Source organism: Corvus moneduloides, chromosome 9, assembly GCF_009650955.1.
Source record: "Corvus moneduloides isolate bCorMon1 chromosome 9, bCorMon1.pri, whole genome shotgun sequence".
In the NCBI taxonomy this organism is placed as follows: domain Eukaryota; kingdom Metazoa; phylum Chordata; class Aves; order Passeriformes; family Corvidae; genus Corvus; species Corvus moneduloides.
In genome coordinates, this window is record NC_045484.1 from 13475852 (window position 1) to 13492951 (window position 17100).

General features: G+C 36.3%; 1 protein-coding gene across 50 annotated transcripts in view; it reads right to left on the minus strand.

The window, feature by feature from the left end:
- Nucleotides 1-17100, minus strand: part of LOC116448428 (hornerin-like) — a 49512-nt gene that overhangs the window by 2155 nt on the left and 30257 nt on the right. For 29 of the 50 annotated variants that reach the window (XM_032118754.1, XM_032118785.1, XM_032118755.1 and 26 more), the window contains 30 exons: nucleotides 16619-16660; nucleotides 16478-16516; nucleotides 16037-16078; nucleotides 15896-15934; nucleotides 15512-15553; nucleotides 15371-15409; nucleotides 14930-14971; nucleotides 14789-14827; nucleotides 14620-14664; nucleotides 14110-14151; nucleotides 13450-13488; nucleotides 12401-12439; nucleotides 11679-11717; nucleotides 11403-11441; nucleotides 11097-11135; nucleotides 10797-10835; nucleotides 10059-10088; nucleotides 8635-8676; nucleotides 8082-8120; nucleotides 7005-7043; nucleotides 6606-6644; nucleotides 6184-6222; nucleotides 5540-5578; nucleotides 5076-5114; nucleotides 4693-4728; nucleotides 3930-3959; nucleotides 2973-3008; nucleotides 2581-2616; nucleotides 1488-1526; nucleotides 1003-1041 (listed from right to left, as the gene is read on the minus strand). In XM_032118754.1, coding sequence (XP_031974645.1) covers nucleotides 1003-1041; nucleotides 1488-1526; nucleotides 2581-2616; nucleotides 2973-3008; nucleotides 3930-3959; nucleotides 4693-4728; nucleotides 5076-5114; nucleotides 5540-5578; nucleotides 6184-6222; nucleotides 6606-6644; nucleotides 7005-7043; nucleotides 8082-8120; nucleotides 8635-8676; nucleotides 10059-10088; nucleotides 10797-10835; nucleotides 11097-11135; nucleotides 11403-11441; nucleotides 11679-11717; nucleotides 12401-12439; nucleotides 13450-13488; nucleotides 14110-14151; nucleotides 14620-14664; nucleotides 14789-14827; nucleotides 14930-14971; nucleotides 15371-15409; nucleotides 15512-15553; nucleotides 15896-15934; nucleotides 16037-16078; nucleotides 16478-16516; nucleotides 16619-16660 — 1167 coding nt within the window. The remainder of the gene's footprint in view (nucleotides 1-1002; nucleotides 1042-1487; nucleotides 1527-2580; nucleotides 2617-2972; nucleotides 3009-3929; nucleotides 3960-4692; nucleotides 4729-5075; nucleotides 5115-5539; nucleotides 5579-6183; nucleotides 6223-6605; nucleotides 6645-7004; nucleotides 7044-8081; nucleotides 8121-8634; nucleotides 8677-10058; nucleotides 10089-10796; nucleotides 10836-11096; nucleotides 11136-11402; nucleotides 11442-11678; nucleotides 11718-12400; nucleotides 12440-13449; nucleotides 13489-14109; nucleotides 14152-14619; nucleotides 14665-14788; nucleotides 14828-14929; nucleotides 14972-15370; nucleotides 15410-15511; nucleotides 15554-15895; nucleotides 15935-16036; nucleotides 16079-16477; nucleotides 16517-16618; nucleotides 16661-17100) is intronic. The other 21 variants (XM_032118766.1, XM_032118765.1, XM_032118764.1 and 18 more) reach the window with 21 other exon arrangements.

Sequence of the window (17100 nt, forward strand, 5' to 3'; positions counted from 1 at the left end):
AAGAACTGCTTTGTAGTTGTGTTTAATATATGGAATGGAAAAAATAACAAGATCCAATTAAACAATAATTCACCTGGTATCAGTCTATGGTTACATTTGGGAAAAAAAGGGCACCACCAACAAAAAAAGGCAAATGTTAAGAGTCCTTTACTCTACAGCTCCTACTTAAAGAAAACTCTAATAAGAAAGGTAGTTGAAAATAAAAGTGGCTACAGAAAAATTAGATGTTCTGAAAGCATCTTATTCAGTATTCTGGTGAAGTGGCTCTGCTTACTTGAACGGCATTGCCAACAGGAAATGTTACAAGCATTAAGTCTTTAAGAAATGCCATTAAATAGGTACAGAAAATGTCTCACCTTTAGGATTCATGTATTAGAAAATGTAACATTTATAGCCACTTTTTAATAAAAAGTACATCTTCTTTTCTATAAGAGATAAGCTAAAACATTTGTATCTCCTGCCATTGAATGACAAGAGCAAGGTCCAAATTACATAGTAAAAGTAGTAGTCTGAAATGGTAGAAGTTGAAAATATGCATAGTTAAATGGCAACTATTATTTCCCTTGAAAAGGAAGTGTTTTCTTCAAAGCAAGACAGAAACACTTAAGACCAATGCATCCAAAATCAATGAAAAACTGAGCTCTGAGCACGAAGTGTATGATTATTTTGAATTTGAATAGAAATAGCTGTTCAGAAGTTCCTTACACACACAAACACACACACACACACACAGACATAGACGAATAAAAATCCAGTGGTCTTATTCTGTGATTACTAGAAGTTCAGCTACATAGTAAAGTGCTGTCTCAAAACCATGAACTGTGTGAAAATAAATACTGCGTTTGCATTTGTTGAGAATATCCCAGAGAAGTAAATCATGTGACACTCTTTGCATATTAAAGTAATTCTCAGAAAACTGTCTAGTCCATAACTAACTAGATATAGGTTTTTGAACGGGCGTATAAGAAAAAAGAAAGGTAAATTTGATTGGTTTGTACTTACTGGTTTACCATGTGGTCGGCCTCCAGAAGGTCTGCCTCCCTGTGAGAAGACAATCAAACTTGTATTAACTGAATGAAAGATCTTCTATCACTGTCTTGAGACAATTTCTGCAGTACTTAGGACAAGCTTATTTGGGTGTTCTTTGAACAGAAAAAAGTAAATGAGCTACCTAAAATTTACACTCTGTACTACACACCACAACAATGGCAATTTGAATCAAGAAAGCAGTGTTATGAAATAGAGCCTGGCAACGACAGTATGTTCAGAGGAATGTTTTACACAGAGCAGTAACTCTACTATAGAGTAATTTTAACCAAATTTTTTATTCACCTTACTGAAATGACTCCGATCTGTATTACCTCCACTGTTTAAACTTATTAAAAGGGCCAAATTAGTGCATCTTTCAGCATCAAGTAACTGACCTGATCGAGAAGGTATGTTAGGGAAGAGTTAGGAGTGATGGGATGGAAAGAGAATATACTCACCTGCCCACCATACTGGCTGCTTCCTGAGGGATAAGATCCCTATTAAAAAAAATTACAGAAAATGAACAGCAGTTACTTTTTTTTTTCTGGGCAGAATGGAACATCACAGGGCTCTTGACATGAGATCTCAGTAATAATCTGGAAAGTATATTAATCTAAAAAGATGTAGTGAAAGACTTCTGACTTAATGCCTCTAAGTTCCTCAACAGCTGAAAGTAGTAAACTGGACAAACAGGCACAAAACACCTGCTAAGACTGTTCTGTTACATAAATAAATGGATCACAAGAGTCTTACATATAGCTCTGTTAAAGAGAAAAAAAGAATCGACTTTATTTGTGATTTTTTGCTATGTCAGACGTGTTCAGAGAGCATCGTGTATTATTGTAAAAACATTGTTATTATTACCAAAGAGATAATTTGGGAAAAAAATTGATTTTTAGCTGTTAAAAATCGTCTCTGTTCTACATAAGATTTTTTTTTATAAGATCTTTTTAATAGAGTGATACTGAACTCCAATGCTTGCCAGTGGAGTAAAAAGAAATTATTTTTTTTAATATGGTAGAGTGAGACATTGCAAACACAGTAATACTAATGAAAAATAAGCTCCATCTTATGAATTAGTCATCCATTTCATCTGTCAGCTATTTGCACTAGTAACATTTCTGAATCAGTGGCAAACAGTCTGCATATGGCACATGCTTAACAGGAAGACTTGAGTTGAAGCTGAAGAAGAAAGTAGTATTATTGTCTGCAACACACCAGAATTTATATTTTTAAAGCAGTATCTACTGCTATATTTTGTCTCAAATTTTCCAAGTATTTAATGTAAACATAAAAAGGGTTAATTAAAATAATCACTTGAGATAAGAGGCATTCTGACATAAAACAACTAGAATTATGATCTATGGAATTTCTTTAAATGGAAATTTGTTTGTGCTACTCCATTTCAGCTACTGAGCAACAGTCCCTGTTTTCAAATATTTATTAAGAGGCAAACGACTCTAAAAAACTGTCAGTAATTGCACTACATGATATTTTTCATTTAATAAATTGCAAGTAGAAAGATCTTGAAAACAAAGAAAAGTAGCTTGCCTGTCCGCCATACTGATTGCTTCCAGAATATGAGCCCTGTAAAAAGAATGCAAAATTTTGATAAATACTTTTTTTAATAGCATCAAAAATTTTAAATGGCAAAAAAAAAAAAAAAATCCTGGACCTCATATAAATCATACTGATGACACTGATAGTAAGTAAGAAAGCTTCTATAATTACAGAGTAAAATTTTGGCTTTTGTATATAGAAGGATATAACTGAAATGACTATAGTGATTGAATAAAAGCTCCATGCACTCCCTGGAATTATTGTACCTATCTCTGTGACTAAACTGAACTCAATATTTAATGCCTTCTGGGCAAATATGACACCTGAGCCATGTTTATTCCTGAGGAACTAATCTGTGTAAATGTTAGAGACAAACTGCCTACCTGTCCACCATGGTAATTGGTTCCTGTGAAAGAGCCCTGTATTCAACAGAAACAGCAATGTTTACTCTGTATAACTTCAATGTCACAAGAGGAAAACCAAGAGAACATATTGGCCTATGGCAATGATCAAGTCATTTACACTGATTACTACTATTCTGATTCATCTTGACTTGTATGTCAAGTAATATATATGTGTGTATATATAATGTATATATAAATTATTATTGTTATAATTTCTATTTATATAAATTCTAATTTGTATGTTGTTTTCAGCACTTTTGAGTCTCAGAATTGGCATATATTCCATGAGTTGTATTACTTGGGCATGTCATTTTGCTTGATTACACAGAACAAGAAAGAGAAGTAGTCATCCAAGAAATTTTGACTATACTGAAAAAAACAGGTAACTGAACCCTCCTTTGGAGGTAAATTAACTTGATCTTAGCAAAACAGTGGGGGGATTTTGTATGTTTGGGGTTTTTTGGGTTTTTTTTCAGGAATTTACAAAGAAATAGGAAATATACTAATTAGACAGAAAAATGGAAATAGCTTTAACTTTTCCAAATGTGTTGCTCTGCTCCATTCTGAAAGCATTTGGAGCCAAGATTTTACATCTAAGTTTCACTAGTTTAATCATACTGTTAATAACTATCATAACAGCAAAGTCCAAAACCCAACAGGTCTGCTATGAGATATTTGGGAAACAGATTCTTAAAAAAGTCCCAGGCCTGTCTTACAAACTGAGTAGCTAGTTTTGAATACAATACTATGGTTGCAAGTCATTTAATATTTTTGTTTTTAGCAGATTCAAAATTGCTCATTTTAGCATAATGTGGAAAAAGCTTTCATCATACACAGAACTTCACAGACAGAATTACTTCAAGAAATGGAGTTCCTTGGGAATTTTCCAGTATGTGTACATACTATGAGAAATATATAAAGACAAAGAATACTTACTGAACCTCCACCGGGGCACACACACCCACCCTGTACAAAACACAACCAAACTTACTTTCCTGGATCTATGATTGGAATAGGCCTCTGAATTAGTTACAACTCACATTCTGCTACTGTAAGAAAATGGACTATAAAGCACTGCTCATAAACTTATCAAGCTCCACTTAAAAAGGTAGTTTCTTTCTCCCTTCGCTGCCCTTTTAGGCTAGCTGTGCACTTACTGATCAAGTTTTTAAATAGAATCTTCTAATTTCTCATTTAAAATTTACAGTAAAAACCTAGTCACCAAAAGGGTGAGTAAAAAATTCTGAATACTAATACAGATTTTATTTTTTTTTCCCTTGAGGAGATCAGAGCACCTAGAATTTTGCCAAGGAAGTGGTCACAGCACCAAGCCTGTCAGAATTCAAGAAGCATTTGGACAATGCTCTCAGACACATGGTGTCATTCTTGGGTGTCCTGCATAGGGCCAGGAGCTGGACAGGATCCTGATGGATCCCTTCCAACTCAGCAAACTCTATGATTCTATGAATGCATACAGCGCTCTTTAGATGACTTCCAGTGGAGGCCTATTAGGTAACTTCTACTCTGATAAAGCTTAGGGAGAGGTGGCCAGGGGTTCACTATTTGGTGTCTCACTTTCCACATTCAATCTGAATGAAATGTGTGATGGGAAACAGTTCTTGTGAAGGAAAGTTATACAAAGCAATTTGTGAGTATATGACACTAGCAGAACTGAACAGTAGAGAGGAAAAAAGCTTACCTGTCCACCAGATTGTCTGACTCCTGAAGAAAAGCCCTGGAAAAGATTAGTAACTTAATTACTTCTGTGTTACTGGGTAGCCTTTTCACTTGTTCTCTGTTGTTGTCAGTCTTTCAAATTGCTTGCATTTAAACATTGCACAAAAAAATTGGCTTTCTTAAACCATGATATGTTGAAGAAACATTTCCATGCCACAGGCCCCTGTATCATTTGCTCTTAACATGATCTGAAATACCAGACAGACTCCTACTCAGCAATCCTCAGTCAGTCTGGCTTAAAGCCATTCTATCTTACAATGTTCCTTTTTTTGCAAAAAATATGGGTCTGTTTTCCTGATGAACTGTGTACCCAAACTACAAATACCATGAAAGGAGAAGTTTTACCTGTCCACTGTACTGGCTGCTTCCTGAAGAAGCTATACCCTAAAGAAAAGAGAAACCATTTATATTTGTTGCACATTCTTTAACTTATGACCTGTCACAGAAAAACACACTTTCATTTGTCTTCCATGGATTTAAGTGCCCCAGGGACATGAACATTTACTTTATAACAACACTGAAATCCACAGGCCTTTACAGTGGCTGCAGTTTAAACAGAACAATGACGTTTGAATCAAAGTCAGCTTCAGGCAGGTGTGAGTAGTGCTGCTGCCCTACTTTACAGCAGCCTTGTGTGTTTTGCTTATGTGAGTGGGCTGACACAGCAGAAAGTCAGATCTATTCTGCCTAAACACTGTTTTGGTGTAAGACACCCCTTCAAAAAATACTCTGTTTTTCACAAACCTCCCCCCCCCCAAACCAGTGAACAATGGAAAAAAACAACTCATAAACAGAAAAACAATTCTCACCTGTCCTCCATAATGGCTGCCACCTGGTAAAGATGGGTCCTGAAGCAAAGGTGCCAATTATTTCTCAAATCAGAAAGCTTCTTAAAGAGCTTTTTAAAGAAACACTATTTTTGCCTCTTTTGCACAATGACAAATTACAGGAAGATAAACACTCAGCCTATTGCTTTATGCGTCACCCCATACTAGAGGCTATACCTCTAGGCAGCACTGGGAACCCTATCCCTCATCTTTCACTTCACAGGGGCATGGAACTCCTCTTAGCAACTCCTCACCCTCTCCCCTCTTCCAATTAGAAACCATACTGCTTCTCAGACACCAACTCTGATTCTGCATTTTGCTGATGGAAATGAGGTAAAGAAGGGATAAATCTGCTTCCAGCCACTCCTTACTCTTAGAGCTAAGAAACCTTGACAACAGCAGGGCAGGTTGGAGGGTCGAACAAGATCAGAACTGCATTTAATACAACAGAAGCAGCAGATCTCCATAGTGTTTGTATTGCTTCAGATCATACATCTTTAGATACCTATCTATTATCAGATGAACAGAGTTTTCACAAAATATTTTTTTCAGTCAATATAGAAGAAGCAATTTTTGATGTAGAAACTGTATGTTAGAATAAGAACTACACAGGAAGAGATTCTCACCTGTCCTCCATACTGGCTGCCTCCTGAAGAAGGTGACCCCTGAACAAAAAAGAATTAAATGACCTCTATATCCATGTCATAGTACCCCTTTAAACCATGTTCCATACGAAGGAGTAGCCAGTTTCTTTCACCGCAGAACTGTGAGTATACCAAACCAGACTGTGCCAAAATGGGTGAAACTCATCTGCATTTACCATGATGCACGAGAAATTCCATCTTAAAAACTCTTCTGTGGCTTGGTATCACATACATTTATAACCATTATATACTTAGCAACAAATTAGATAAAAAATGGACAGAAACCCCCAAACCAAACCCCAATCTCCTTAAAATGTTCTTTTACACAGAGAACTACCAAATCTCTTTGATAAAGTAGCAAGGGAAGAATGCAAGGAAATAGAATACAAGGGAAAAATACTCACCTGTCCACCATATTGGCTGCCTCCTGAGGAAGGTGAACCCTGAAAATAAACAAAAAGTGGAAACTGAAACTTTTTTATACCTATTTCATAGACTCATAGAATCATTTAATGAGGCTTTAAAAATTCTGGTTAGTTTCATTAAGTACTGATATATTTCAGAGGCATGATGTCTAGTCCTGCAAATTTCAGGAGTCAATTGAGTCAACCATATATTTCACATTCTATTTTTTCTTAGTCTTGGATAATGATCTTTATCTGAACTTGTTTTGTTTAATCACAGTAGCATCCAAACACTACAGAGTAAGATTTACTGAAAAGATTTTAGATTAAATTAAAGCTAAGACAGACAGACAGGTGGACAATAAATGAACTACAAAAATGGGGACTATTAATGCTTACTTGTCCACCATACTGGCTGCCTCCATAAGAAGATGACTCCTGGAAAAAAATTGATAATTAGTTATTTCTTAATATCTAATTACTGAAAAGAAGTGGCAAAGACATCTACATTTTGTTATTTGAATGTTTGTGTATAATTATCCCAGAATAAACTCTGTGGTTTTTGTCTTTCTCCAGTTCACAATATTATTACAGAGTATTGACCACTGTCAAATTTCTTGAGGTCCTTAATATGAGTCAAATATTTATAAAACAAATATATAATATAAAATATTAAAAAGTAAGAGCTTATGTGTCCTCCATACTGGCTAGCTCCAGAGGAATATGAATCCTGTAAAGAATACCAGATGAGTGAATTACCTGCAGTAGGATTTCCTTAAAGCAAAACATGACTCTGCCAGGACAACAGGAGCATGAGAACAAGGTAAGAGTGAAGGCAGGTGAGCAGGATTTTCAGAATGCTTTAATAACTATAATTTAAGTTGAGCAAGGTAAATTGGGAAAATACCTGAGATCCTTAGCAAGGGTGGACAGCAAAGACCTAGTGCTTTGTTTGTATGACATGTTGGAAAGGTTAAAGTGCCATTCTTTCCAGTTCTTTCTCTGCTCATTTCTGGAGAGTGGCTTTTTTTTTTTATTTGGAAAGCTGAATGCTGGGCCAGAGCTAGCAGTAAAATATTGGCTACCTAACAGGACTCTGAAAACCAAACTAAGAAAATTTACTGAAACTTCATACAATAAGAGGTCTCTTTAAAGAGGGGAGATTGGATTTGTTTTTCTTCATAGTGGAATTAGGTCAAATAGGAATAAAAAATGATGCATTTTGATTCATTCTTTCCCCATGCGTATTTTTTTTGTGAGCTTCATTTTGCAAGTTTCCCAAAACAAGGGTAGTTTTTGCTAAAAAACCCATTGTTGTAATTTTTTGTCCATATCTAACCCAGTGATGAATTTCATTTCCTGAGCTTTTGCTCTTTTTACCCAGTTCCCATATAAAAACTGAACTTAATTGACTGAATGAATAACCATTGTTTTCAGAAGTGGCAAACTGTCTCTCCTTTTGGAATGAGTGCTTACTTGGCTATTGTACTGGCTGCCTCCAGAAGAAGATGAGTCCTGGGGAAAAAAACAAACAAACCAAAACAACCAGTTATTTTGGTCTAAAAGAAGTATTTTGAAGCAAAACTTCTCGAAAGATAGTAGTACATAAATATTAATACTAAACTTTCTTGCAGTAAATGATCTAAGAGGAATACAATCACATAAATCATTGTTCTTGGGGGATATTTTTACATAATTCCAAGGAAGCCAATGGAATTGGCTCCCAAAGTAAATATTTATACTGGTATCTACCTGTGTTTGTGACAACATTTTTCATTGTAAGACTTCTCTTTGAATGAAAACTGTTTCAAATGGAAAGAGAAACTGGGAGCGCTGCATGAATGTCTTGTGTGTATTTTTTAGTTACAATTAAAAAGAATGTCCTGTGTGTATTTTTAATTGTACCTAAAGTAGGTTATTTTCACAAGTGTATGACTTCTATTAGGCACTGACTCTTTTTATCCTCTCTGGCCACTAAATTGATAAAGCAAACAGAGGACACACTTAAAAGCTAATGAACATTGCTTACATTTGCAGAGGAATCACTTCTGACTAAAGAAGGGGATCCACCCTAGAAAGGAAAAAATAAAAGGAAAATTAGCCTTTGTCTTTGATCATAAACTAGAAATTAAACAAAACCTTAGAATGCCTGTTCTATGGCATTTCAAAGGAAGAATATCCCAGCCTGAAATTAATTACACTTACACTTATTTTTAGCAATTTGCCAAGAGAGAAAAAACCCCTTTTTTTGGCCCAGAAGATCATAAATTGTGAAGTATCATATTATATCTACCCATAACTCATTGCCTAGGATATAAGAGTATTACCCAAGGTGCAGGAATGTCCTTTACATGCTACATGTGGATTGACCACATATGATCTGCCTTAGAAAGCAGGGATTACCCTGTTTCATAGTCCTTAAATAATTTCATATGGACTTAAAAGCACAAGTGAGAAGTAACTCAGTTTTTGTTTTAAATTTGGTAAACATTGATTTTTGATACAAATATTTGACTTGGTATTATTTTAGCTTCCTTTCATGATAGATCTTTTGTCAATCAATTCTGCTATTTAATGCAGTCTTTTGGGTTTTTTTGAGAAGAGGCACACATCTCTGTAAATACTGTATGGTAACTGACATCACTGCTCAGAGAATGCAACTCACTGCCAGCTTTGGGGCTTCCTGGCTTTTATAAGAAATAATGCAGCCAGCAGCAGTAGGAAAGTGATTGTCCCCCTACACTGAGGGGGGACTGATGAGGCTGCCACCTTGAATCCTCTGTTCACTTTTGGGCCCCTCACTACAAGAAGGATATTGAGGTGTGGGATTGTGTCCAAAAATGGCAATGGAGCTGGTGAAGGGTCTGGAGTACAAGCTGTGTGAGGAGCAGCTGAAGGTCCTGGGGTTGTTTAGCCTGGACAAAAGGAGGCTCAGGAGGGACCTTATTGCTCTCTACAGCTCCCTGAAAGGAGCTGTAGCCAGGTGGGGGTTGGTCCCTCTTTCAAGTAACAAGCAATAAAACAAGAGGAAAAGGCCTTGAGCTGCTCCAAGGGAGGCTTAGATTGGATTTCAAGAAACAATTTCTTCACTGAAAGGATTATCAAGCACTGAACAGGCTGCTGGGGAAGGGGCTGAGTCACCACCCCCAGAGGTATTTAAAAGACATGTACATGTGGCACTTAGGGACATGGTTTAGTGGTGACCTTGGCAGTGCTGAGTTAATGGTTGGACTCAAGGCATTTTCCAACCTAAATGATTCAATAATTCTGTAACACTGAATCTTGGCATAATGAGAAATAACTCCTACCATATCAGAAACATCTAAGTCACCAAAGGAACAATGAATATAAAATTAAGAGTACATTCAAATAAGTAAGTTGGAAATAAATAAGATCTCACATAATTTTCCAGTTAAATAGTTTAGTAAAAGAAAATGTATAATGAGCACTTACAGAACTTCCCCCAGAACAATCACATCCACCCTGTAAAGAATGCAGAAATTATTTAAGATATCAAGGGCACAGGACTGAAGTGGGTTCTAGTTACAACTCAAATTACTTCTACCATCCCAGGCATGCAAACCATAAAGCTACATTCTTAACTGCCCAACTTCTAGAACTGAGTCTATTTCATCCAATGCTACTATTCCTGCAGTTATTGTTCTGAAGGGGCAATGTACTGCTAATTTTTTTGTCTTCAAATTTTCTTACTTACAATTTTTGTGATGTTAGAAACATTACTCATCAAAAGGATGAGTAAAAAATACTGAGTAGTACTACAGAAAGCAATTTTTTTTCCTAAACAGGCCAGAGCACCTAGAGTACATGCAGTACTGTTTCATATTACAGATGATACAGAAAACAGGTGACTTCTACTTTGATAAAACTGACTGTGAGATGGCCAGGAGTTCACCATTCAGTGTCTCACTTTCCACTTTCAATATGCATGAAATTTATTTAGCACCAAAGCAGCTACAGAAACTCAGATGCATGTGCCAAACAGTTACTACTGGCTACTCTGGCTTGCAGGATGTCCAAATGACACAGCAAGAGAAAATAATGTGTTGCTGAGGCTTTGGGCAAAAAGGACTGTGGTGAAGGGAAACAGTTCTTGTGAAGGAAGGATAAGAGAAATAAATTTGAGTGCCTGACACTAGCCCAGCTGAAGACTGTGAAAAAAGAAAATCATACCTGGCCACCAGACTGGCTGCCTCCTGAGGAAGATGAACCCTATAAATGTTACATTCTCATTTAAAAACTTTGACACGTGCATTTAAATACAAGGTATTGTCTTTTACTCTTTTAACTATGTTTCAAAAGATCTATCAGGTTGAGAATGCAGTTTTATCTATAGAAAGATTAATGAGGATAAAATAAACCACAGAGTAGTCTGGAAACTTAGGTATTACCAATCTGGTAATATTTTCTTGAAATATGTACATTGGGAGCAAAAATATCTCACAATAACAACAAAGAAAAAAAATTTCCCACCTGCCCACCATACTGGCTGCTTCCAGATGAAGATGAGTCCTGAAAACAATAAAAATACTTTTATTTAAAATATATAAATTAATGCCAAATATTTATTACTTTCATTTTTCCTGGTGTTAAAACATCAGTTAATACATGAATTGTATTTTGACTACTCTGCTTGCATTTGGACTTTTACATAGAGATATATAAGGAAGAATGAATCAATCTTGTTCACAGATTAAAAATTGCTGTAATACAATATGAGGCCTCAAACTTTTGTATGACAGATACTTGAGATCAAAAATACAAAGATTTAGTATTTACCTGTCCACTGGCATAGCTACCACTTTGAGAAGATGACCCCTGCAAAAAGAAGACCCAATTTATTTTAGTTTGAAATGGTTTCTGGAGAACAAGACTGTTGTACACACACAATTTTTAATTTTTTTATTCAAACAGCTTGCAGTTTGATTTCACAAGACATGATGCCAGATGTCATGATATTCTGGGAAATAAATGGTTTGGTGTAATATACTCATTGGGATAATTTTTAAATAGTACAGAAGGGAACTGTAAATAATAAATAAAATAGATGCTTACATGTCCACCTGACTGGCTGCCTCCTGGGGAATAAAAATCCTGGAAAAATGTATTGAAATTACATGAAAAAACCAAACCCCCAAAACTGCAAAGATCAGAGTGGAAGATAAACACTCCTTCTTGCTTCTCCACATTCCTTATTTTTCTGTCATGGATTATTCAAGAAAAACAAAAAAAATCTGTTGTCTTTCTGTATAAAACAGCACATGTCCCTTCATGACTAATTGCTCTTTTGGTGGAAGATATTCCTTAGGATACAAGAGTTGGAAGAGTTATATCTCCAACAAAATAATTTATCAGTCTATGTCGTTAGAATAATTACAGTATGTGCCATGTAAAAATAATAGGAAAAAGGAAGCCTTCATAAGTAAGTCATGCAGCATAACAAAGCAAAGGGCTGCATTTAGAGTAAGTGCTGGACAAATGACGGTATTGAAGCCCTTTGCAGTAAAGCAATGATATAAAAAATGCAAGGACTTGAACAAATTGTGCTATCGCATTTGTGATGTAAGTTTGAGATTCAAGAGCACACCTCAGCATCAGTTGGGATTTCTAGCAGAACTTTAACTCTTTAGCCATACCCTCATTCCCTCTGTGCTTGAGGACTTTCTGTCCCCCACTGGAAGCTGCCCCAGGGTTTCCACACAAGATGAAATTTAGGTGCTGGCAGTTGCCAAGCACTAGGGCCGGCACCTGGCAATACGTAAGGAAGGAGGGCTTACCCGCTCACTCTGGCCGTCACCAGTTGGCAAGGCAGAATCCTAAAAAATATCAGAATCTAGTTATTGCCTTGGCAAATACTACTTTTTCTTTCTAAGCAGGGGTGCAATGCAAAGGAAAGTACTGCTTGTGGGGAGGTTGAAGATGTAGGCTGTAGGATAAGCAGTCTACAAGTTCTTTCTCTGCTCATTTCTGGAGAATGGCATTTCTTTATTTTGAAAGCTGAATCCTGATATAGTGAAATAAAGGAATGAGATCATATCTCAATCTGTTTTATTTCCTCCAGAATGTTTCAGTGAAAAACATCAGCATTTGGAAAGCTGTCTTGATTTTTTAAGACCAAGATGTGGTGCATATCTACTGTTATACCTTAGTTTCTTTCAGAGGGGTTTTTGGGCCCTCTGTAGTATCATATTTTAGCTTTCTTGAATATCCATAAGAAGATTTTGATATAGAAACTGCATTGAAGCTATTGACACAGTATACTTGTGACTAAAGTGCACAGCTGAATTTATAATTATTTGCACAGAGCAATTTCCTACTAACGAGGACCCTGGAAAACACTTTAAAATTGTGAAGTTTTATAAACAGCTTCAGCAGAATTATTAGGAAATATACTTTAGTCAGGAGAAAAGGCATCTTCCTAGGAAAAGCAGGCAGTTTTCACCACACTATATGAAAACAGACCATTCCTATGCAATATGTAGATGAAGGAACTTGAGTCTTACATATCTGGCATTGGCAAAACAAACTAAGTGTAGCCCAAATTGGGGATGGAAAGAGGGAAGTAGTCATATACTAATATTGAGTTTTGATGGAAATTGTGAAATAAAAAGAGCTTTCTTTTTAATTGCTACTTCTAATAACCAATTCAAAAAATGTTAGATTGTTAGAAGTCAGAACTGTAGTAACTGCAATTTTAATTTGTGAAGCCCTTATCATGCATAGCACAATCATGTGACACCAGATAACGTAAAGGTCCATGTAAGCACCTAGATACTTTAAAAGGTAGTGAATTATGATATTGATATTGTTGAGAAGAACTGCTTACACTATCTTCAGTTTCACTGCCTCCGATGGAAAGTGAATCCTGTAAAATGAAAACCATTTATTTTTATATAAAAGGACTCTTACATGCTCTTAATTGTGGAGAATATAAAATAGAAGAATAAAGCTAACTAACTGCTTAGAATCTCCAATTTTACCTAAGCTAGGGAATGTGCAAAAAAAGAAAAAATATGTAACTTTATCTGTTGCTTAAGCAGAAGAGGCTGGAAAAAGCCCCCTCCTTGCAAACATGCATTTTTATAAGGAAAAACTTTTCAATGAAGTTAATTTGCAAAGCTTTAATTCTTTATATTCAAAAATCCCATTTTTTAAACTTTCAACAGCTTCTGCATAAGTAAGGTGTGTAAAAGTAAATGTACAAAATATTTTCCTTTTGAATGAGGAAATGTTATGCTAATGCATAAACAATAAAGTACTTAAAGCATTGAATAGTCACAGGGCACAGTTAAAAACAGCATACATAGTGCATCATGTTCTCTACATTATGGAAACATTTTAAGTTGCTACAAAAATAAAGAGAAACAAAAGTTAAAATGGCATTTTTGTGGTCGTGGTCACTTAAAAGTAACTGAAACATAGAACCCAGGACACATAAGAACCAATACAGCAAGCTTAAGCTTTTGATGTAGGAGACAACATTTACCTGGCCATAAGCATCAGAACCACTGTATGTGGAAGATCCACCCTGTTCAGAAAACATAAATGATTTTCATATTGCAAACAGACTCTTTTTTTTTGGATGCTTACTGTAGGGATCTCCTTCTTGGCAGATTTAAAAATATGATGATTTACTTAGTTATCAGAATGGTTAGGCAACTCAGAGTTATGTCCCTGCAAAACACTAATGTAACATACCTTTTAACTCAAATTCTAACTCCACTTTTGAAGAGACCTTTGTCTTACAGGTAATTCAAAGCTAGCATTGTTGAGAAGAATAAGCCATAAAGGTTGGATGCATCCCACCTTTTACTCCCCTATAAACTTCCAGACTACTTAGTTAAAAATATATACAAATTTACTTATTCCTCAAAGAAAAGACCACTTTCATTAGAATGTAGTGAGAGCCAAAATACAGATATAGCTGTATATTTACTTCACTCAGAGTATTGGCCCTCAGCAACATTTACACAAAGAGAAAAAAAAGAGTATTTACCTGACCATAGGATTCACTGCTGCCATCATAAGCAGAAGACCCTCCCTGAACAGAAAATAAAAAAGGCTGATTAATTTGATTCTCCCAAGAAAGTGTTTTCAATCATTCAAGGACACAATAGGAGTGAAAATAAAAGAAGTCTGTTATCTCTACAAACAAGAACAGCTACCTGTCCGTAAGATCCACCAGGATAGAAGGAAGGCCCTCCCTGCAAAGAAAACATAGAAATTTACTGGTTTGTAGTTGAATTGTTTTCTCAAAGAATACTTTTAGTCTGCTCCTATGCAGGCATAGTGACCAGAATATTTACCTGATTACCGTAGTAAGAACTGTGGGACGAACCTGGGCCACCCTGAAAGAAAAGCACAGACCAGCTATTTTCTTGCAGATGAGAGTTTAAATACCTGCATACCTGGTTCTCACTTTATAGCCTGTCTCCCAGTTTTAAGCTAATTTTTAGGTGCCTAAATAAAACTCAAGACCATTATTGTTAAAGTGGAAGAAATCCGGCAGCAATTTTCTTAGCCTGCTGAAACTTGAATTCTGCAAAGAAACTGCAAAGACCATTCTGTACTGTTCCCTGTGAAGCTGCTCACCACCAGGTTACATCAGGGTTAATTTAAGTTTTCTGCTCTAGAGGACAACAGTTGGGTCTGTGTTACACTATGTCATAGCACCCACAACATCGGGGGTGAAGGAACCAGGAGGATGGGAGTCTGTATTATCCTGGTGAGAGAGGAAGAACAACTACCTGTCCATAGGATCCTCCAGGATAGAAGAAGGGCCCTCCCTGTGCAGAAGACAGAATGGGTTACTGGTTTATATCTGGCTACTCCTTCAGGGAAGGTTTTAGATGGAACTTCTGAATAGGGCATTTTAACTGAACGTTTACCTGGTTACCAGAATATGTGCTGTATGAAGAACCTGGAGCTCCCTGAAATGAAAACATAAACTAGCTATTTTCTTGCAAACCGGATGGTGGAAATACCAAGGTATCAGAATCTCACTCAAGGCCAATACTGTTGAACAAGAAGGGACTATTTATCACTAATTTTTTTAGTTAGATGAAAGATCATTCCATGAAAGTTGTAAGCATAAGCGTGTCTTTTTCTCTAACAGATTTCATGTGGTAAGGTACAAACAGCTGATATAAATCTTAGGTGTTATTATAGACTCAGCTTTTGGGTGTTGTATTTCACAACAGCCATTACACGGGGAATATAGAAAAGAAGATAAAAGAAGTCTGTTATCTCTACAAACAAGAAAGAACACCTACCTGTCCGTAAGATCCACCAGGATAGAAGGAAGGCCCTCCCTGCAGAGAAAACATAGAAATTTACTGGTTTGTAGTTGAATTGTTTTCTCAAAGAATACTTTTAGTCTGCTCCTATGCAGGCACAGTGACCAGAATATTTACCTGATTACCGTAGTAAGAACTGTGGGACGAACCTGGGCCACCCTGAAAGAAAAGCACAGACCAGCTATTTTCTTGCAGATGAGAGTTTAAATACCTGCATACCTGGTTCTCACTTTATAGCCTGTCTCCCAGTTTTAAGCTAATTTTTAGGTGCCTAAATAAAACTCAAGACCATCATTGTTAAAGTGGAAGAAATGCGGCAGCAATTTTCTTAGCCTGCTGAAACTTGAATTCTGCAAAGAAACTGCAAAGACCATTCTGTACTGTTCCCTGTGAAGCTGCTCACCACCAGGTTACATCAGGGTTAATTTAAGTTTTCTGCTCTAGAGGACAACAGTTGGGTCTGTGTTACACTATGTCATAGCACCCACAATATCGGGGGTGAAGGAACTAGGAGGATGGGAGTCTGTATTATCCTGGTGAGAGAGGAAGAACAACTACCTGTCCATAGGATCCTCCAGGATAGAAGAAGGGCCCCCCCTGTGCAGAAGACAGAATGGGTTACTGGTTTATATCTGGCTACTCCTTCAGGGAAGGTTTTAGATGGAACTTCTGAATAGAGCATTTTAACTGAACGTTTACCTGGTTACCAGAATATGTGCTGTATGAAGAACCTGGAGCTCCCTGAAATGAAAACACAGACTAGCTATTTTCTTGCAAACATTTACATAAATGAGTCCATTCTGAATTTCTATTCTTTCAAATAAAACATTACAGCAACCATTAAAAGAGAATGCTGGTTGGTACTTTCTGTTAGAGATAAGGAAAACTTTAGCAGGTTCTGTTATTTCCTGTTCAGGTTAAAACATCTGGAAGTAGTACTAACATTTAATTTTACTCTTTCTAATTACAGAAGCCTATGTCATACCTTGCAGACCCTATGTTGTTATCAACGATCATGACCTTATGGTCTTTTTAAAAATTGCCAGAATACTGAACTTCCAAAGTGTAAAGAGTACTTAGGAGAGCATATTTTTCAGCTTACCACTTAAAGGAGAAGACTATTTACCAGTACATGACATTCACTATTACTGTCACTTCCCCCTTATATACAAAACAGGGAA